General features: G+C 40.8%; 1 protein-coding gene across 5 annotated transcripts in view; it reads left to right on the top strand.

Moving 5' to 3' along the window:
* Catsperb (cation channel sperm associated auxiliary subunit beta) overlaps positions 1–14,605 on the top strand; it is a 378,659-nt gene extending 364,054 nt beyond the window's left edge. For all 5 annotated transcript variants that reach the window (XM_063262696.1, XM_063262695.1, XM_063262697.1 and 2 more), the window contains 6 exons: positions 6,017–6,127; positions 8,545–8,655; positions 10,122–10,257; positions 13,222–13,322; positions 13,811–13,885; positions 14,147–14,605. In XM_063262696.1, the coding sequence (XP_063118766.1) occupies positions 6,017–6,127; positions 8,545–8,655; positions 10,122–10,257; positions 13,222–13,322; positions 13,811–13,885; positions 14,147–14,338 (726 nt within the window). In that variant the 3' untranslated portion in view covers positions 14,339–14,605. The remainder of the gene's footprint in view (positions 1–6,016; positions 6,128–8,544; positions 8,656–10,121; positions 10,258–13,221; positions 13,323–13,810; positions 13,886–14,146) is intronic.
* The last annotated feature ends 9,029 nt before the right edge of the window (positions 14,606–23,634 follow it).

Raw genomic sequence — 23,634 nt, 5'->3', positions numbered from 1 at the left:
TGCACTTACCTCTCGCCATCAGGTTATCTCTGGTGTTACCTTTTTCTGCTATTTCTGACAGTGGCTAGACCGTCCTATAGGCCTGTGTGTCAGGAGTGCTGAAGACCTGTTTTCCTGTTTTCTTTCAGCCAGTTATGGGAACAGAGTGTTCTGCTTTCAGGCATGTAGTCCTTCCTGTCTACTGGTCTTCAGCTGTTCCTGTGGGCTTGTGTCCTGAAGCCACCAGGCAGGTCGCTGGGAGCAGAAAAGTTGGTCGTACCTGTGGTCCCGAGGCTGAAGTTGCTCCTGGGACCTGCTTTTGAGCTCTCCGTGAGGGCAGCAACCAGGAGGGCCTGCGCCGCCTTTTCCCAGGGCCCCCGTGCACCGGGTCCCAGACAGCGTTGGGTGTTTTCCTCTGGAGTCAGAAATGTGGGCAGAGTGTAGTCTCCTCTGGCTTCCCAGGCATGTCTGCCCCTGTGAAGGTTTAGCTCTCCCTCCCACATGATTTGGGTGTAGGGAGCTGTGGATCAGGTCCCTTTAGGTCTAGGCGGTATCTTCTTTGTGCTTTCTTTATTGCTTCTATTTCCATTTTCAATTCCTTTACCTGTTTGATTGTGTTTTTCTGTAATTCTTTCAGGGATTTTTGTGTTTCTTCTCTAAGGGCTTCTACTTGTTTACTTGTGTTTTCCTACATTTCTCTAAAGGAGTTCTTCATGTCTTTCTTGACGTCCTTCAGCATCATGATCAAATGTGAATTTAAATCTACATCTTACTTTTCTGGTGTGTTTGGATATTCAGTGTTTGCTTTGGTGGGAGAATTGGGCTCCGATGATGCCATGTAGTCTTAGTTTCTGTTGCTTGGGTTCCTGTGCTTGCCGCTCACCATCAGATTGTCTCTGGTGTTACCTTGTTCTGCTATTTCTGACAGGTGCTTGACCGTCCTATAGAACTGTGTGTCAGGAGTGCTGAAGACCTGTTTTCCTGTTCTCTTTCAGCCAGTTATGGGAACATAATGTTCTGCTTTCAGGTGTGTAATTGTTCCTGTCCACTGGCTTTCAGTGTCCCTGTGTGTGGGAATCAGAAGGACCTGCTCCTACTTCTCCTGGGTCCCTGTGCGCAGGGGGCCAAGATGGTGCTAGGCCTTTTCCTCTAGAGTCAGAAATGTGGGCAGAGAGTAGTTTCCTCTGGTTTCCCATGTGTGTCTGCCCCTCTGAAGGTCTAACTCCCTCCCACGGGATTTGGGTGCAGGGAGCTGTTTGACCAAGTATGTTCAGATCTGGGTGCGGTCTCGACCACAGGGCTCCTGCAGCTTGACTGCCCCTATCTTCCTGTGCCCAGAGACCCTATACAGTTTCTTCTTGAGCCAGGGATGTGGGCAAAGGTGGGCAGTACTGGCGGTCTCTCCTACCTTGCAGTCTCAGGAGTGCCCATACATCTGGGTGATCAGCTCTCTCTCCCACGGGGTTTGGGAGTAGGGAGCTGTGGGCTGGGATCATCGAGGTTTGGGCAACAGCTAGAAACCGGAAGTGTCGAGTACCAGAGGTATTTTGCCTTTGTCCTGAGTCCACCAGGCAGGTCACTTGGAGCAGAAAAGTTGGTCTTACCTCTGGTCTTCGGCCTGAAGTCACTCCTCGGGGCTGGGTTTCATCTCTCCATGAGTGCAGCAACCAGAAGGCCCCTGCCCCTCCTTCTCCTGGGTCCCTGTGCACTGGAGACCTTTCTGGATTTTTTAAAGGATATATTTATTTCCTCTTTAAGGACCACTATTATATTTATAAAGACTGTTTTAAGATCTATTTTCTTGTGTTTCTGCTATGTTGGAATATTCAGGACTTTCTGTAGTAGGATGACTGAATTCTAGTGGATACATATTGCCCTAGCTGATGTTAATTGTGTTTTTTTATGCTGCTGTCTCAGAATCCGAGTTTGTGGTGATTAAAAGTCTAGGTGCTGATTTCTGAATTTGTCATTTTGAAGTATCCTCTTTTTTCTTTGGTTTCTGTTTCCTCTGTTTCCTTGGCCTGCTAAGGTTATTCATGCTGGTTTTGGAGGCTGTGATACTGAAATAAATTGTCCGAAGGAAGGTTGGAGAAGAAAGACATTGTGATCCATTTCGGATGAGTGTCAAACAAGAAAGGGAAATCACAGCAGGTTTTCTGCTACAGAGATGGGGATAAGACTTAGAAGATTGGATATCAGGAGCAATAGGAGATATGTAGGTCTGCTTTAAGCCTACTTGTTGCCCAGGGAGGATCAGCACTTGGGTTCCCAGGGGTTGCCTGCTGAAGTTGGGGTCTAGGACAAATCAATGTGTGCGTGGATAAAGGTTACAAGGGGGACCCACATGAGACAGGAGCAGGAAGGATTCCAAATTTGTTCTGGTACAAAACTGGATAAGAGACTGAGGGATTGTGTTGGGAGAACATAATGAAAGGCCTATGGGCAACATATCGGTTTTGCTGCTGCTGTTGTTTTTGTTGTTGTTGTTGTTATTGTTTTTGTTGTTGTTGTTGTTGTCGTCGTCGTCGTCGTTTTGGGCAGAGGGGCGCTGCAGTTTGGTAGGAAGTGGTTGATGGAGTTTGGGGCTGGAAAACAGCGAGGAATGCAGGAAGGAGGTTAGGAAGGGATGATTTGTGGGATCCACAGCAGATTTGGGCAGCAGCAGGGGAAGGAAGGCTGTTACTAATGTTTTGTTGCAATACTTGGGATAAGACTGGGAGATTGGGTCTAAAAGATCCTTAATTTTATTTTCATCAGAGATTTACAAATAGTGTTAAAATTATTATTAGTGATGCTCATTGATTTACAAATGATTTGTTTACTAAATATCAATTTATAAGATGAAATTTTAAAATACATTATTTATTTTTCTATAAGCACAATGTCACAAATGTGTTTCTTTTACCACCACATAAAGGAGATTTATTCTGTAAACAGTCAAAATTGTATTGTTCATAGCTGAAAAAGAGTAGAAAAGTCAGTGTGAATACTTCAGGTCCTCAGACATATGAGTACTGAGTAATCTAAAGACATCATACTCACCCACACCTGCGGATCCCGGCCTGCAGCAGCTCTCTGCTCCCAAACCCCGTGGGAGAGAATACATAATGAGGAACTGCTGTTTTACAAATTGGCAGTGTTCTGCTTTTCTACCTTGTACTAATTGGTCACAATTTGTCTACATCCTTACCAATGCTCAATAAAATCTCCTAGTGTATACAAAATTCTATCTCATCAAAGTTGTGATTTCCATCTCCTGAATGTTTCCGATTGGTTCTTCTTCTTATTGACAACTTGGATATCTTCTTTTAAAAAATGGCTGACCTGAAGGGACCGATCAACAGTTCTCTGCACCCAAATCCCATGGGAGGGAGAGCTAAAACTTCAGAGGGGCAGACAGGCCTGGGAAGCCAGAAGAGAGTACACTCTGCCCACATTTCTGACTCCAGAGGAAAACGCTTAACACCATCTGGGACCCCTGTGCATGGTGGCTCCAGGAAAAGGCAGCACAGGCCCTCCTGGTTCCCGCCCTCAGGGAGAGCTCAAAAGCAGCCCCCACACCAACAACTTGAGCCACAGGAACACAGGGAAGACCAACTTTTCTGCTCCAAGCGACCTGCTACGGATCCACAACATACAGGAAATCCAGGACTCAATGAGAAGATCAAACCTAAGGATAATAGGTATAGAAGAGGGTGAAGACTCCCAGCTCAAAGGACCAGTAAATATCTTCAACAAAATCATAGAAGAAAACTTCACTAACCTAAAGAAAGAGATGCCCATAAACATACAAAAGCCTACAGAACTCCAAATAGATTGGACCAGAAAAGAAACACCTCCCGCCACATAATTGTCAAAACACCAAATGCACAAAATAAAGAATATTAAAAGCAGTAAGGGAAAAAGGTCAAGTAACATATAAAGGCAGACCTATCAGAATCACACCAGACTTCTTACCGGAGACTATGAAAGCCAGAAGATCCTGGACAGATGTCATACAGACCCTAAGAGAACACAAGTGCCAGCCCAGGTTACTGTATCCTGCAAAACTCTCAATTAACATAGATAGAGAAACCAAGATATTCCATGACAAAACCAAATTTACACAATATCTTTCTACAAATCCAGCACTACAAAGGATAATAAATGGTAAAGCCCAACATAAGGAGGCAAGCTATACCCTAGAAGAAGCAAGAAACTAATCATCTTGGCAACAAAACAAAGAAAAGAAAAGCACACAAACAAAACCTCACATCCAAATATGAGTATAACAGGAAGCAATAATCACTATTCCTTAATATCTCTCAACATCAATGGCCTCAACTCCCCAATAAAAAGACATAGATTAACAAACTGGATACGCAACGAGGACCCTGCATTCTGCTGCCTACAGGAAACACACCTCAGAGACAAAGACAGACACTACCTCAGAGTGAAAGGCTGGAAAACAACTCTCCAAGCAAATGGTCAGAAGAAGCAAGCTGGAGTAGCCATTCTAATATCAAATAAAATCAATTTTCAACTAAAAGTCATCAAAAAAGATAAGGAAGGACACTTCATATTCATCAAAGGAAAAATCCACCAAGATGAACTCTCAATCCTAAATATCTATGCCCCAAATACAAGGGCACCTACATACGTAAAAGAAACCTTACTAAAGCTCAAAACACACATTGCACCTCACACAATAATAGTGGGAGATTATTTCACCTCACACCAGTGAGAATGGCTAAGATCAAAAACTCAGGGGACAACAGATGCTGGCGAGGATGTGGAGAAAGAGGTATACTCCTCCATTGTTGGTGGGATTGCAAACTGGTACAACCATTCTGGAAATCAGTCTGGAGGTTCCTCAGAAAATTGGACATTGAACTGCCTGAGGATCCAGCTATACCTCTCTTGGGCATATACCCAAAAGATGCCCCAACATATAAAAAAGACACGTGCTCCACTATGTTCATCCCAGCCTTATTTATAATAGCCAGAAGCTGGAAAGAACCCAGATGCCCTTCAACAGAGGAATGGATACAGAAAATATGGTACATCTACACAATGGAATATTACTCAGCTATCAAAAACAACGACTTTATGAAATTCGTAGGCAAATAGTTGGAACTGGAAAACATCATCTGAGTGAGCTAACCCAATCACAGAAAGACATACATGGTATGCACTCATTGATAAGTGGCTATTAGCCCAAATGCTTGAATTACCCTAGATCCCTAGAACAAATGAAACTCAAGACGGATGATCACAATGTGAATGCTTCACTCCTTCTTTAAAAGGGGAACAAGAATACGCTTGGCAGGGAAGAGAGAGGCAAAGATTAAAACAGAGACTGAAGGAACACCCATTCAGAGCCTGCCCCACATGTGGCCCATACATATACAGCCACCCAATTAGACAAGATGGATGAAGCAAAGAAGTGCAGACCGACAGGAGCCAGATGTAGATCTCTCCTGAGAGACACAGCCAGAATACAGCAAATACAGAGGCGAATGCCAGCAGCAAACCACTGAACTGAGAATAGGACCCCCGTTGAAGGAATCAGAGAAAGAACTGGAAGAGCTTGAAGGGGCTCGAGACCCCATATGTACAACAATGCCAAGCAACCAGAGCTTCCAGGGACTAAGCCACTACCTAAAGACTATACATGGACTGACCCTGGACTCTGACCCCATAGGTAGCAATGAATATCCTAGTAAGAGCACCAGTGGAAGGGGAAGCCCTGGGTCCTGCTAAGACTGAACCCCCAGTAAACTAGACTGTGGGGGGGAGGGCAGCAATGGGGGGAGGGTTGGGAGGGGAAACACCCATAAGGAAGGGGAGGGGGGAGGGGGATGTTTGCCCGGAAACCGGGAAAGGGAATAACATTCGAAATGTATATAAGAAATACTCAAGTTAATAAAAAAAAAAGAAAAGAAAAAAAAACAAATTTAGTATACTGAAAAAAAAAACAGTTGTCTGGAAAATCAAAACATGTATGCCATGGTGAATAATAACACATAGCCCTTTTCCTTTGCTTAATCTCTTGCAGATAAACTACAGACCTCCATCTAAGATGGGAATTTCTATTCCACTCACAGATAATTTTTACCATGCAGACCCTAGCAAGCCCATACCGAGAAACCGATTTCACAAGTCAAAGGTAAATAATTTGTCTATAAATGAACTACACACTCATGCACACACATGCTCACACAGGCACACAGGCACAATGATTGCCTCTATTCAAAATCCTAGTCGTGGTTTGGTTTTGTTAGATGTGCTGAAGTTCAAGACACTAAGCCAAACAGAAATACATATTAGGTTCTGGGATAGGAGACTTCTTCTCTTACCTTGCCTTTTCATCATGTTTCAACATGACATCTCCCATACTCATTCTATCCTAGCCATGTTGGCCTCTTTTCTGTTTCTCTGATATTTTTCCACATCAGGTCTTTGCAGCTGCAACAACAACCCTTCATCTTCTGTCATATGTCATACCCCACTGTGACCTTTGTCAGGGCTTTGCTTTTTAATGCCCAGCTCAGAATGAGGCCTTCCCTGACTAGTCCCTGTAGAATGATAGTCCCACCTCTACCATCCCTGACTGACTATTGCTTCCTATATTCTCCATACCATGTGTTACTGTTCTAACATTTTACTCTCTAGTTTTATTTTTGTGTCTTTCTGACATCATAAGAAAATAAGTTCTTAAAACACAACTGATTTCTTCTGGTTTGCTTTGTTTTTCCTGATACTAAAGGTCAAGCCAAGGTCTAGGACATGCCAGTCAAGGGTTTTTGTTTTGACCTATTCCTACCATATCACATAGAGCCCAGCCAGCATCTGACAAAGGAATGTTCAGGAATCTTTGAACTAGTATATCATGATGGCACATACCTATGTAATCTCATCAGTTCAGAAGACCAAGGCAGGAGCATCAGGAGTTTGAGGACAGCTTGTGTAACATAGTAAGTTTGAGGCCTCTTTCAGTGACTCAGACAGACACTGCCTCAAAAGACAGAGACAGAGACAGAGCGAGACAGAAACAGAGTTGTACACACTAATAATACATACTATATTATTGTTCTTTTTTTTTTAATTTTATATTTTTTTTTCGAGTGTTATTCCCTTTCCCGGTATCCGGGCAAACATCCCCCTCCCCCCTCCCCTTCCTTATGGGTGTTCCCCTCCCAACCCTACCCCCATTGCCGCCCTCCTCCCACCAGTCTAGTTCACTGGGGGTTCAGTCTTAGCAGGACCCAGGGCTTCCCCTTCCACTGGTGCTCTTACTAGGATATTCATTGCTACCTATGAGGTCAGAGTCCAGGGTCAGTCCATGTATAGTCTTTGGGTAGTGGCTTAGTCCCTGGAAGCTCTGGTTTATATGCTTGTTCTTATAGACAGAAAATATTCCTAGATTACCACACTAATTGCTGAATTATTCTGGGATTTAAGGGCAAGAAGTTCTGCTCCAAACAGTGAGGCACTAAGACACTGAGTTCTCCAACTACATTTTCTTTCAAAGATAAAGCCTGTCTTCTTACTATGCCCAGTCCCTATATTGACATAAGATGTTTTTGCTTGGATATCCTTACTTTCCTGGGATTCCCCGTTTCTTTACACCCTGGACTGCCTGCCTCCAGACCATACTCACCCTCATGGGTTGGGTATGGGGTGGCACTGAATCAATGGCTCAGACTCCAGGATCAGGTGAGAACTCCATAGCAAGCTGATGAGAATGCCACCAAAAGCTCATTTAATAATTCCCTGGGAGTGCCCTTTGTATCCTACACCCAATTCCCATTGGGCCCAAGCAAGCATGTCTTCCAAGTGGCAATTTCAAATTGGCTGTCATTGTCTGTGTCACAAATCTTTAGACCCTCAGGCAGTTTTCAAATTGGTCCTCATGTAGAAGTTGCCTCCTCAACTGAGTGCCCCAATCCTCCTGCACTCCTCACCATGATTTCCCAGAATGTTAAATAGGAAATATGCCCAATTCATACCAATTAATTAAGAGAAAGATTTGATCATTTGTTTTGTTTTGTTTTGTTGAACAAGGTCTTATTGTATAGTCCAGATTAGCAGAAACTTATGTAGTCCAGGCTGACTTGGAACTACTGAACATCTTGACTCAAAATGCTGAGTTTCCTGACATGAATCACCACATCTCCTCTCTAAGAGGCGTTTGAATTCAAGATTTGTGGCATATGACCGTCATACAGTTCAGCACTTCTGGTGTTATCATATAGGGATCATAATTCTCTAAGGTTACACCCCTACACATGGAAAACGGTATCTCTATGTGCTTGCACACTAGTCAGAGAAACTCATTGTAAAAGGAAAAGTCACAACAAGGAAGTGAAATATCATTACATTACAACATTCATAATCTCATCTCCTGGGCAAGCACTCTATGCAGATCTGTATCCACGATGCCTCTTATTTTATCATTAATGAATTTTCTTCTTTTAACTTCTTGAAACTTTATTATTCAGAGAACAAATATTTCCTAAACACTTATTTTGGGGAAACTACAAATTATAAAAACAAGTCAACCTATGTTGCTTCTGTCTACAGGAAACTGGCAAATACAAACAGTGTGCTAATGTTACCAGTCGGGAAATGTGCAACTGCTCACAACATCAAAAGACTTCACATGCTGTTGCTTTCTCAGATTGCAAAGAAAAGGCAAGGCAATTTGTAATTAGCTTATGGTGGAATGGTTTCCTAGTCCCATGAATGCAAGTGTGCCTTTAGTTAGACATGAAAACTCAAACATGGGGCTGGAGGGATGGCTGAATGGAGAAGAGCACTTGCTGCTTTTACTGAAGACTCAGCTTCAATTTTCAGAATCCACACCCAGTTCCCAACCTTCTACAACTCCAGTTCTAGAGATCTGATGTCTCTTGTGGCTTCTACTGGCAGTGTAGACAATCAGCTTAGAGACGATCATGCAGGCAAAATTCCATATACGTAAAACCATATCTTTAACAAAACACAATAAAATCTCACATCTGGAAATAACATCTATTATGACTTAAAACTAAATATAACACAGCTAAAAGGATTTGACTTTTGTACATGGGAGAAATAATTATCAAAAGTTATCTCTGATGTAAAACAAAAATATCTGCTCTAGCCTCTCCATATCATGCAACACATATACAGATACACATGTATCAACACACACATACACACATACACACACATACACATAACATACACACATACACACACATACACATACACACACATTAACAATTGCAATGAACAATAGTAATAGCAATAGTAATAATAATAAATTAATTTAACTTACTCTAATTCTTAAGAATATCATGTGATTTAGCTGTGCCACTTCTGGATATATATGCTAAAGACTTAGGCAATACACCACAGAGTTAAATGCTCATACTTGTTTATTACTGCAGTACTCACAAACACTAAGAAATGAAACTATCTTAAATGTCCATGGATAAACTATTTGTCCAGGAGTATTTTTCAGCAATAAACGAAACAAAACAAAACAAAGCAAAGCATGAAAAGATGACATTCGCAGGAAAAGTACTGTTTGATAGTACTGCAGGTCATTGTGTTAAGGGAAATAAACCAGGCTTAGAGGAAGAGTACTATGTTTTTCCTCATATGAAGACTCTACACTTAAGTTTAGTTGGGGAAGTAGAAAGTAGAAAAGCAACTACACAAGAGGAGGAAAGACCTTAAATTGTGGTAGATAGATAAGAGAATTTATGTGTTGTAAGCAAAAGGGAGTTCTGTTTGGGGAGAAGAGCATTTCAGAGAAGGTACAAAACAAAAACCCAATGTACCATGACAACTATGTAAAGTAATTCCATGATACACACACACACACACACACACACACATACGTGTGTGTGTGTATAAATAAATGTGTGTAAAAAACCCCATAATGACTGACATAGATCACTTTGTATACTAACTTCAATATTTTTAAAAATCATGGATCTCATTATTATGAATGCTGATACATACCATTTCCATGTCTGAAAGGCAGAGATTCTAAGAAGCATTCCATTTAGAATAGCCAAGGTTCTGCAAACATTTCATTCATTTCCTGGCCATAAATGATACTATTGAATTTTCCATTTTTATATGTATTCATGAAATTTGTATTTTAGGTTCATCGTTTCAAGTTTCCAGTCACACAATACCCAGTTGCTTTGGAAATTTTCAATGAAAGAGATAAAATCTCCGCAGAACCTCCATATTTGGTTACCATGACTGAAGTGAATATGAGGGAAAACTGGCAACTAAGTATGACTTTCTGTCCCTTCTGCTCATCTTACAAGTCATTCTTTTTTCAGTGGTTTTCAAAACCGAGTAGATTGCAAAGTCTGTTCACATGAGAAATAGGCAGCTTTTGGAAAAGGAGTTGAGTCACTGGTGTGTTCACATTCACCTTGGCCATGTCCTTTTTATGTTCTCATCACATTTGGTAACCTGAATTCAACTAAATAAGGCCATTTTCTTATTTGAACTCAGGACTGGAGATATTGCTCAGTATTAGGAGTATATGACTCTTGTAGAGGATTCAAGTCAAGCAACTCACATGCCTGTAACTCCAGCTGCAGGGTGTTCTATGCCTATACCCACATACAAACATAATTAAAAATAAATATTTAGCAAATAATTTGCAGCAAAAGAGTGAATCTGAAAGTTATGTTGTAGATTAGTAGCAATGATGAGTTTGTGCTGTGAACCAGTTGTGTGTGTCTTTCTTTATTAATCACTATCACAGCAGTTACTGAAATATTCTAAGTATTTTCAGGTAATCTGTAGGATATGTTTCTAATTATGTAAGTAAAGTTTGAGGAAGTTTTTTTTTTAGTTGAATGCGGTAACAAGGGGTTGGGGATTTAGCTCAGTGGTAGAGTGCTTGCCTAGCAAGCACAAGGCCCTGGGTTTGGTCCTCAGCTCCGGAAAAAAAAAAAGTTCCAATTTTTAAGGGCTGGAGAGATGGCTCAGCTGTTAAGAGCACCGACTGCTCTTCCAGAGGTCCTGAGTTCCCAGCAACCACATGGTGGCTCACAACCATCTGTAAAGAGATCCGATGCCCTCTTCTGGTGTATCTGAAGACAGCTACAGTGTACTTATATATAATAAATGAATAAATCTTTAAAAAAAAAAAGAATGTGGTAACACACAGTTGTAATCCCAGCACTTGGTTGGTAAAGGAAGGAGGATCAGCAGTTCAGGTCAGCTTCAATTCTATAATGTGATAAGACCAGCCTGGGCTACATGACACATTGTTCCAAAAAGAAGGAAGAAAAAAAAAAGAAAGAAAGAAAATGGGGATTTTATGGTAAAAAAAAAAAAAAGCTAAAAAAGAAATAGGCACATTTTACAACACAAAAGGAAATTTATTTAAATTCAGTTTTACCCCAAAGATAAAATTTTTAGTTGCATATTTATGTGTGAATATTTTCAGGTAATTAACAGAGAGATAGATAGATTGATAGATAGATAGATAGATAGATAGATAGATAGATAGATACATACATACATACATACATACATACATACATACATACACATGCATGCATATATATGTACATACATATGTAAAAGCACACAGAAAAAGGGGGAAGGGAGGGAAAGGGAGAGGGAGAAGGAGAGAGAAGATAACATCTGGGACAGGAAGTCAGGGTAGAATGCTTGCCTACAATGCTCAAAGCCCTAGGCTCAGTTCCAGTGTTGCCCCACAAAAGAGACAGGAAGATGGCAAAAAGGTCTGGTGAAGTGGGTAGATAAGCTGAATCGAGATTTAATTAGTTAGCACTGTATCACTATTTTTACAGTCAATTAGTTCAGTGAGCCTTATTGTGCCAAATTTAGTGTTTTCTTGAAGTGAAAACTCCAGTAAAGACAATAAAGTCCCATTTCCTGTAATCAATATTTCCAGATTCTGTTGTTCCCTGGTGTCTCTTATCAGACTTGGAGAATTGACTTTTAAATATGTAAGCATTTTTTTCTTTTTCCAGAGCTGAGGACCAAACCCAGGGCCTTGTGCTAACTGGGCAAGCACTCTACCACTGAGCTAAATCTCCAACCCCTTATATGTGAGCATTTTAAAAGCAGAGTGTTAAGCTAGTGAGTTAGTATTAACTAACTCACTATTAGTATTCCCAAGAGAAATCAGCTAATGAGACAGTCAGATCCTAAATTATTTTCTTTTGCTTCTATCCCCATTACATTACTGTAGTTTACAACACCTACACCAGCTTACTTAGAAAAACATGAAGAATTAGGTGGGGAGAGCTATTTACTTCTCCTGGAGAACCCTTTAGTAGTCCTATTATGCAACCCTTTAGTAGTCCTATTGTGCAACCCTTTAGTAGTCCTACTGTGCAACCCTTTAGTAGTCCTATTGTGCAAGTTTACTGCCATCTTAGGCAAATCATTTGCTTACCACTATGAAAAATGGAAAGTATGTTCATGTCAGGAATGGTGTCTTATAAGTCAGAAACTAGAAAAAAGAACTCGGTCTGAAGGAAAGAGAGCAGAAGAAGCCCCCTGCTTCTTGAGGAGCACATTGGAGCAATGTGAGCAGTTAAGCTAATTCTACCTGAAGAGAACTGAGTATGTAGTTTGCTAGCAGAGTACTTGCCTACTATGAACAAGGCGCTGGTGTTCCCCAAAACCAGACTCTCGTTCCTTTTGATGAATATGGATGTTTTATCTGTATGTCTGGGTATCATTTGCACACCTGGTATCCTCAGAAGCCAGAAGAGGCCAAGATTCAGATCCCTAGAGCTGGAGTTGCAGATGGTTGTGACTTGCTACATGGATATTGGAAATCAAGCCCAGGTCCTCTACAAGAACAGCGAGTGCTCTTAACCACTCAGTCATCTCTCCAGCCTTAAGTACCAGACACAACTTGAAAATAAAAGTAGACAATTATCCTTTGAGCCCAAATCTGCACTTGGGTCTGTCTTATTTTCTGCAACTCTTAGAGATGCTCACACCCACATTCTGGGTATATTTTACTGTCTTCTGAGGGCCCCTTTTCTTCTCTTAGCTGTTGTGCTTTCACCTATATTAAAATACCTTAGGAAACACAACTCTAAAGATACTTCACAACTCACACAAAACTAAGACCATGAATTCTGTAGTCATGTCACACAATAAACTATTTTGTTGTATCTCACTGCATGTAACAACTTTTAGGCTAAAATATGAAAATGTAAGTGTGCTTAAAATGTATTTCGTGTATTTCAGAACACAATGTGCCAGAAAATGTTAAGAAAATGAAGAATTACTTAGAACCACTACTTAAGACCCCAGTGTATAATCCTTTGGGTCTCAACCTAAGCATAAAGGTAAACTGACAGCATTATCATTTTTCCCATGTAGAGTTCAAAGTAAAGAACTTAGGCTAAAGTAAGATTGAAAGGTTACAAGCTGATGAATGGTGCAAATAGCACCTTTAAATTATGCAGAAAATTTTATATTTTTAAAATTTCCCTTGGTTTCTTATTTTCTAAATGAATCAGAATACTGAGTGGAACATTAATTTACTCTATTGCAAAAGATAAGCCAGTTGTCTCCACTAGCTAGGGATCCCAGGGATACATAAAGCCCAAGTTAGTGCAAAAACAAACAAACAAACAAACAAACCCAGGAGAAATGCAAAGATACATTAAAACCACAGAAATTTAGTGGAGACTCATGAGTGTTCATGAAAGCCAAGTAATTTTATGTTTTAGTTTCATTCTCATAGATGTGTTCTCATAGAAGTAGCTCTCCTGAGTACTTTTGTTGAAATGAACACACACCTTGAGGATAACCATCTGTGTTTGTTCCACAGGGCTCTGAGCTGTTTCACTTCAGAGTGTCTGTGGTTCCTGGAGTCAGCTTTTGTGACTTACATGAAGAATTTCAGGTATGGTAAATGAGTACTGCACAAAATGAGATGAGTACAGAAATGGTACAACTCTTGTCAATCTAACTTATGGATAAAAATACCAGGAGCAGCCTTTGTGTGCTGGATGAGGCTTGAACAGAGTATGGCAGAGATAAGCGTGTGGATGGCAGGGGAGGCTGAGTGACCGTAGAATTCTGGGTGGAATTTTGCTGTGTGGTTAGTTGTGGGCATCAAACAATGTTCAGTGTTTTATATAACCTCTTTGGTTTTTACTTTTAGATTTATGTCGATGAAGTACCACTGCCTTTTCCAGGACATGCACTAATAGCTGTTTCAACATCTGTAGTGCTAGGGGGACTAATTTTTATGGCATTTGTATTCCAACTGCGTAACATCCACCCATTGAGAGCATTGAAGAGATCTATTATGGGAAATCCTGTACAAACCTCAACTACAACTGTCAACTCATAATTGAAAGTCTGTATAATTAACAAATGATAATCAATTATCTTTGAATCCTAGTTCCATTAAACATGTTCATATAATATATATTTATAAAATGTGCATTTGGGACAATGTTATAGAATTATTATACTATTATAATTCTAGTTCCTGATGGTCAGCAGTTCCATATTGCATTTTCTGCTTTTTAAAATACATAAAAGATTATTTGAGCACTTACATGGAATGGGTTTTCTTTTTTTTAGATTGTTTTCCAAAATAAATAGTGATAACCAATTCTGTGTGGAATGGGTTTTCTGAAATATATAGTTCTTATGCTCTAGAGACCATTTTGTAGGGCCAGGTTCTAGATGGAATTGTGATACAGTAAGGGCATCATTACACATTGGGAGTCAGGCATAGAGAGGGTCATCAGTGGAAGAAGAAATAGGGCAATATTGTATGTCCTCAAAGCCTTTCCCCAAGCTCCTTCTAATGTTTGGTTGTGGGTCTCTACATCTGTGTCTGAAATAACACCTTGTAACCTGTCAGACCACCAAGAATTAAAGCTGGGATTCAACAATAGGAAGCCTACAAACTCATGAAGACAGAACAACTTTATGCGATTATCTCTGGGTCAAGAAAGAAAGAAAGGAATTAAAGACTTTCTAGAATTCAATGAAAATAAAGGCACAATATACCAGAGCATATAGGACACAATGAAAGCATTGCTAAGAGGAAAGTCCATAGCACTAAGTGCCTTCATAAAGAACTTGTAGATGTCTCAGAGTAATGATTTAAAACTAAACAGGAAAACCCTAAAAAAAAAGAAGCAAGCACAACCTAAGATGGGTAGTTGGCAGAAAATAAGCAAACTCAGAGTTAAAATGAATTAGTTATAAACAAAGGGAACAGTACAAAGATTCAAGAAAACAAAAAGCTAGTTCTTTGAGAAAATCAAAAAGACAGAAAACCTCTTGGCCAAACTAAATAAAGACAAAGAGACATTATTCAACAAAAACAGAAATGAAAATGAAAACAAAAAAAAAGAGTATTAAAAAAGCACATTAGGACTTATTTCAAAAGCCTGTACTCCACAGAATTGGGAAAATAAATAAATAAAATGGATAATTATCTAGATAGATAGCACTTACCAAAATTAAATCATGCTCAGGTAAACTAAGTATTCTGATAATACCCAGGAAAATAAAAGCAGTCATTAAAAGTCTGCCACCCAAAATAAGCACAGAGTCAGATGACTTTACCACAAAATTTTACCAGACTTTCAAAGAAGAGTTAATATCAATAATCCTCAAATTATTTCATAAAATATAAACGAAGGAATGTTGCCAAACTCAATCCATGAGGTCATAGTCACCCTGATACCTAAACCACACAAGATTCCACAGAGAATTTCAGACCAATTTCCCTTATGAACATTGATACAAAAATACTCAATAAAATACTCTCAAACACATCAAAGACACCAACATGTTCAAGTAAACTTCATCCCAGGGATGCAGGAGTGCTTCAATATATGAAAACCCATCAACACAATCCACCATATAAACAAACTGAAAGAAAAAATCACAAGATCTTCTCATCGGATGTTGAAAAAAAAACTTTGACAAATTCTATACTAATTCATTGAAAAAGTCTTGGAAAGATCAGGAATACAAGCCCCATTCCTAAATACAATAAAGGCAATATACAACAAGCTGAGAGCCAAAATTAAATTAAATGACAAAACTTAAAGCAATTCCACTAAAATCAGGGACAAGACTAGGATGACCACTTTCTATCTCACCAATATAGTACTTGAAGTCCTAGCTAGAAGAATAAAAGGATGCATATTTATAATAGCCAGAAGCTGGAAAGAACCCAGATGCCCTTCAACAGAGGAATGGATACAGAAAATATGGTACATCTACACAATGGAATATTACTCAGCTATCAAAAACAACGGCTTTATGAAATTCGTAGGCAAATGGTTGGAACTGGAAAATATCATCCTGAGTGAGCTAACCCAAACACAGAAAGACATACATGGTATGCACTCACTGATAAGTGGCTATTAGCCCAAATGCTTGAATTACCCCAGATGCCTAGAACAAATGAAACTCGAGACGGATGATCAAAATGTGAATGCTTCACTCCTTCTCTAAAAGGGGAACAAGAATACTCTTGGCAGGGAAGAGAGAGGCAAAGATTAAAACAGAGACTGAAGGAACTCCCATTCAGAGCCTGCCCCACATGTGGCCCATACATATACAGCCACCCAATTAGACAAGATGGATGAAGCAAAGAAGTGCAGACCGACAGGAGCCAGATGTAGATCTCTCCTGAGAGACACAGCCAGAATACAGCAAATACAGAGGCGAATGCCAGCAGCAAACCACTGAACTGAGAATAGGTCCCCTATTGAAGGAATCAGAGAAAGAACTGGAAGAGCTTGAAGGGGCTCGAGACCCCAAAAGTACAACAATGCCAAGCAACCAGAGCTTCCAGGGACTAAGCCACTACCTAAAGACTATGCATGGACTGATCCTGGACTCTGACCTCATAGGTAGCAATGAATATCCTAGTAAGAGCACCAGTGGAAGGGGAAGCCCTGGGTCCTGCCAAGACTGAACCCCCAGTGAACTAGACTGTTGGGGGGAGGGCGGCAATGGGGGGATGGTTGGGAGGGGAACACCCATAAGGAAGGGGAGGGGGGAGGGGGATGTTTACCCGGAAACCAAAGAATTATTATTACGTATTAAATAAATTAAAAAAAAAGAAAAAAAAAGAATTAGAAATCCACATGATTATAGAACATTCAAATGAAAAAAAAAACAAAAAAAAGAAAAAAAGGCAAAAAGTCTAAATATATCAATTTACAAAGTAATCCCAACATTTCTACCAGAGAACCCCTACAGATGATAAACACCTTCAGCAAAGTATCTGGATATGAAATTAACCCAAAGAACTCAGTAGCCATGCTTTGCATAAATGATATATGGTCTAAGAAAGAAGTTAGGGAGACAACACCCTTCACAATAGCCACAAATAATATAAAATATCTTGCTGTAACTCTAAGCAAGTGAAAGACCTGTATGACAAGAACGTCAAGTCTCTAAAGAAAGATATCAGAAGATAGAAAGACCTCCCATGTTCATGGATCCATAAAATTAACATAGTGAAAACGGCTATCTTACCAACAGCAATCTACAGATTCACTGTCATTCCCATCAAACTTCCAACACAATTCTTCACAGACCTTGAACAATTTTCAACATCATATACAAAACTGGACAACCCAGGATAGCTAAACCAATACTGAACACTAAAAGAACTTCTGCAGGGATAACCATCCCTGACTTTGAGCTATACTACAGAGTGCTAGTAATAAAAACTGCATGGTATCAGTAACAGTGTCAGGGTTTGGTACCCGCCCATGGGATGAATCTCAGTGTTGTGCTGGCAGACAGAAGCCTATCATGGTTATCCTCTGAGAGACTCTACCATCAATTGACTAAGACAGATGCAGATAGTTGCAGCCAACCATTGTACTGAGGTCAGGGACCCCTTTGGAAGGGTTAGGGGAAGAATTAAAGGAGCTGAAAGCAGTGGAAACCCTATAGGGATTATATCAAGAGTATCAACTACCCTGGACTGCTGGGAGTTCTCAGTGACTAAGACACCAACCAAAAAGCATACATGAGCTGGCCCATGGCCCCTGGCACATATGTTGCAGAGGACTGTCTTGTCAGGCCTCAGTTGAGATGATGTGTCTAATCCTATAGAGACATGATGCCCCAGAGAGGGAACATTCAAGGTGTGTGTGTGTGTGTGTGTGTGTGTGTGTGTGTGTGTGTGTGTTGGGGGTGTGTGGATGAGGTATGGAGTGGAGGGGGAACACCCACTCAAAGGCAAAGGAGAGAGGGCACAGGTTGAAGAACTCTTGGAGGGAACATCAGGAAGTAAAACAACATTTGGAATGTAAATGAATAAAAAATTAAATTAAAAAACTGCATGGTATTGGCATTAATATGAAAACAGACAGGACCAACAGAATTGAATCAAAGTCTAGACAATTGATGTTGAGAATGAAGTCAAAACCGTACAATGGAAAAGGGAGAACATCTTCAACAAACAGTGCTGGTTTAACTGAGTGTCTGCACGTAGAAGAATGCAAATAGATCCACATTTCTCACCCTGTAGAAAACTCAAGTCTAAGTGGATCAAAGACCTCAATTTAAAATAGGATGCACTTCCCAGACCCGGTGAGAGAGAGACCCAACCGCCTGGTCAGGTGGGCACTCCTGAGGCTGCAGAGCGGAAGAGACCACCAACACTGCTCACCCCTGCCCACATCCCTGGCCCAAGAGGAAACTGTATAAGGCCTCTGGGCTCCCGTGGGGGAGGGCCCAGGAGCGGCAGGACCCCTGCCAGAGACACCGCTGGACCCTGAAGGAAACAGACCGGATAAACAGTTCTCTACACCCAAATCCCGTGGGAGGGAGAGCTGAACCTTCAGAGAGGCAGACAAGCCTGGGAAACCAGAAGAGACTGCTCCCTGCACACACATCTCGGACGCCAGAGGAAAAAGCCAAAGACCATCTGGAACCCTGGTGCACTGAAGCTCCCGGAAGGGGCGGCACAGGTCTTCCTGGTTGCTGCCGCTGCAGAGAGCCCCTGGGCAGCACCCCACGAGCGAACTTGAGCCTCGGGACCACAGGTAAGACCAAATTTTCTGCTGCAAGAAAGCTGCCTGGTGAGCTTGGGACACACGGAAGCAGAATTTCTCTAGAACCGGGCATGTTCTGTGTTTACCGGAAGTCCCACACCCGCGGATCCCGGCCCGCAGCAGCTCTCTGCTCCCAGACCCGGTGAGAGAGAGACCCAACCGCCTGGTCAGGTGGGCACTCCTGAGGCTGCAGAGCGGAAGAGACCACCAACACTGCTCACCCCTGCCCACATCCCTGGCCCAAGAGGAAACTGTATAAGGCCTCTGGGCTCCCGTGGGGGAGGGCCCAGGAGCGGCAGGACCCCTGCCAGAGACACCGCCGGACCCTGAAGGAAACAGACCGGATAAACAGTTCTCTGCACCCAAATCCCGTGGGAGGGAGAGCTAAACCTTCAGAGAGGCAGACAAGCCTGGGAAACCAGAAGAGACTGCTCCCTGCACACACATCTCGGACGCCAGAGGAAAAAGCCAAAGACCATCTAGAACCCTGGTGCACTGAAGCTCCCGGAAGGGGCGGCACAGGTCTTCCTGGTTGCTGCCGCTGCAGAGAGCCCCTGGACAGCACCCCACGAGCAAACCTGAGCCTCGGGACCACAGGTAAGACCAAATTTTCTGCTGCAAGAAAGCTGCCTGGTGAACTCAAGACACAGGCCCACAGGAACAGCTGAAGACCTGTAGAGAGGAAAAACTACACGCCCGAAAGCAGAACACTCTGTCCCCATAACTGACTGAAAGAGAGGAAAACAGGTCTACAGCACTCCTGACACACAGGCTTATAGGACAGTCTAGCCACTGTCAGAAATAGCAGAACAAAGTAACACTAGAGATAATCTGATGGCGAGAGGCAAGCGCAGGAACCCAAGCAACAGAAACCAAGACTACATGCCATCATCGGAGCCCAATTCTCCCACCAAAACAAACATGGAATATCCAAACACACCAGAAAAGCAAGATCTACTTTCAAAATCATATTTGATCATGATGCTGGAGGACTTCAGGAAAGACCTGAACACACTTAGGGAAGCACAGGAAAACATTAATAAACAAGTAAAAGCCTACAGAGAGGAATCGCAAAAATCCCTGAAAGAATTCCAGGAAAACACAATCAAACAGTTGAAGGAATTAAAAATGGAAATAGAAGCAATCAAGAAAGAACACATGGAAACAAGCCTGGATATAGAAAACCAAAAGAAGAGACAAGGAGCTGTAGATACAAGCTTCACCAACAGAATACAAGAGATGGAAGAGAGAATCTCAGGAGCAGAAGATTCCATAGAAATCATTGACTCAACTGTCAAAGATAATGTAAAGCAGAAAAAGCTACTGGTCCAAAACATACAGGAAATCCAGGACTCAATGAGAGGATCAAACCTAAGGATAATAGGTATAGAAGAGAGTGAAGACTCCCAGCTCAAAGGACCAGTAAATATCTTCAACAAAATCATAGAAGAAAACTTCCCTAACCTAAAAAAAGAGATACCCATAGACATACAGGAAGCCTACAGAACTCCAAATAGATTGGACCAGAAAAGAAACACCTCCCGTCACATAATTGTCAAAACACCAAACGCACAAAATAAAGAAAGAATATTAAAAGCAGTAAGGGAAAAAGGTCAAGTAACATATAAAGGGAGACCTATCAGAATCACACCAGACTTCTCGCCAGAAACTATGAAGGCCAGAAGATCCTGGACTGATGTTGTACAGACCCTAAGAGAACACAAATGCCAGCCCAGATTACTGTATCCAGCAAAACTCTCAATTAACATTGATGGAGAAACCAAGATATTCCATGACAAAACCAAATTTACACAATATCTTTCTACAAATCCAGCACTACAAAGGATAATAAATGGTAAAGCCCAACATAAGGAGGCAAGCTATACCCTAGAAGAAGCAAGAAACTAATCGTCTTGGCAACAAAACAAAGAGAATGAAAGCACACAAACATAACCTCACATCAAATATGAATATAACGGGAAGCAATAATCACTATTCCTTAATATCTCTCAATATCAATGGCCTCAACTCCCCAATAAAAAGACATAGATTAACAAACTGGATACGCAACAAGGACCCTGCATTCTGCTGCCTACAGGAAACACACCTCAGGGACAAAGACAGACACTACCTCAGAGTGAAAGGCTGGAAAACAACTTTCCAAGCAAATGGTCAGAAGAAGCAAGCTGGAGTAGCCATTCTAATATCAAATAAAATCAATTTCCAACTAAAAGTCATCAAAAAAGATAAGGAAGGACACTTCATATTCATCAAAGGAAAAATCAACCAAGATGAACTCTCAATCCTAAATATCTATGCCCCAAATACAAGGGCACCTACATACGTAAAAGAAACCTTACTAAAGCTCAAAACACACATTGCACCTCACACAATAATAGTGGGAGATTTCAACACCCCACTCTCATCAATGGACAGATCATGGAAACAGAAATTAAACAGTGATGTAGACAGACTAAGAGAAGTCATGAGCCAAATGGACTTAACGGATATTTATAGAACATTCTATCCTAAAGCAAAAGGATATACCTTCTTCTCAGCTCCTCATGGTACTTTCTCCAAAATTGACCATATAATTGGTCAAAAAACGGGCCTCAACAGGTACAGAAAGATAGAAATAATCCCATGTGTGCTATCGGACCACCACGGCCTAAAACTGGTCTTCAATAACAATAAGGGAAGAATGCCCACATATACGTGGAAATTGAACAATGCTCTACTCAATGATAACCTGGTCAAGGAAGAAATAAAGAAAGAAATTAAAAACTTTTTAGAATTTAATGAAAATGAAGATACAACATACTCAAACTTATGGGACACAATGAAAGCTGTGCTAAGAGGAAAACTCATAGCGCTGAGTGCCTGCAGAAAGAAACAGGAAAGAGCATATGTCAGCAGCCTGACAGCACACCTAAAAGCTCTAGAACAAAAAGAAGCAAATACACCCAGGAGGAGTAGAAGGCAGGAAATAATCAAACTCAGAGCTGAAATCAACCAAGTAGAAACAAAAAGGACCATAGAAAGAATCAACAGAACCAAAAGTTGGTTCTTTGAGAAAATCAACAAGATAGATAAACCCTTAGCCAGACTAATGAGAGGACACAGAGAGTGTGTCCAAATTAACAAAATCAGAAATGAAAAGGGAGACATAACTACAGATTCAGAGGAAATTCAAAAAATCATCAGATCTTACTATAAAAACCTATATTCAACAAAATTTGAAAATCTTCAGGAAATGGACAATTTCCTAGACAGATACCAGGTACCGAAGTTAAATCAGGAACAGATAAACCAGTTAAACAACCCCATAACTCCTAAGGAAATAGAAGCAGTCATTAAAGGTCTCCCAACCAAAAAGAGCCCAGGTCCAGATGGGTTTAGTGCAGAATTCTATCAAACCTTCATAGAAGACCTCATACCAATATTATCCAAACTATTCCACAAAATTGAAACAGATGGAGCCCTACCGAATTCCTTCTACGAAGCCACAATTACTCTTATACCTAAACCACACAAAGACACAACAAAGAAAGAGAACTTCAGACCAATTTCCCTTATGAATATCGACGCAAAAATACTCAATAAAATTCTGGCAAACCGAATTCAAGAGCACATCAAAACAATCATCCACCATGATCAAGTAGGCTTCATCCCAGGCATGCAGGGATGGTTTAATATACGGAAAACCATCAACGTGATCCATTATATAAACAAACTGAAAGAACAGAACCACATGATCATTTCATTAGATGCTGAGAAAGCATTTGACAAAATTCAACACCCCTTCATGATAAAAGTCCTGGAAAGAATAGGAATTCAAGGCCCATACCTAAACATAGTAAAAGCCATATACAACAAACCAGTTGCTAACAGTAAACTAAATGGAGAGAAACTTGAAGCAATCCCACTAAAATCAGGGACTAGACAAGGCTGCCCACTCTCTCCCTACTTATTCAATATAGTTCTTGAAGTTCTAGCCAGAGCAATCAGACAACAAAAGGAGATCAAAGGGATACAGATCGGAAAAGAAGAGGTCAAAATATCACTATTTGCAGATGACATGATAGTATATTTAAGTGATCCCAAAAGTTCCACCAGAGAACTACTAAAGCTGATAAACAACTTCAGCAAAGTGGCTGGGTATAAAATTAACTCAAATAAATCAGTTGCCTTCCTCTATACAAAAGAGAAACAAGCCGAGAAAGAAATTAGGGAAACGACACCCTTCATAATAGACCCAAATAATATAAAGTACCTCGGTGTGACTTTAACCAAGCAAGTAAAAGATCTGTACAATAAGAACTTCAAGACACTGAGGAAAGAAATTGAAGAAGACCTCAGAAGATGGAAAGATCTCCCATGCTCATGGATTGGCAGGATTAATATGGTAAAAATGGCCATTTTACCAAAAGCAATCTACAGATTCAATGCAATCCCCATCAAAATACCAATCCAATTCTTCAAAGAGTTAGACAGAACAATTTGCAAATTCATCTGGAATAACAAAAAACCCAGGATAGCTAAAGCTATCCTCAACAATAAAAGGACTTCAGGGGGAATCACTATCCCTGAACTCAAG

Source organism: Rattus norvegicus, chromosome 6, assembly GCF_036323735.1.
Source record: "Rattus norvegicus strain BN/NHsdMcwi chromosome 6, GRCr8, whole genome shotgun sequence".
NCBI lineage: Eukaryota > Metazoa > Chordata > Mammalia > Rodentia > Muridae > Rattus > Rattus norvegicus.
The sequence above is the reverse complement of the archived record's forward strand: the minus strand, read 5'-3'. Positions and strand labels throughout refer to the sequence as shown.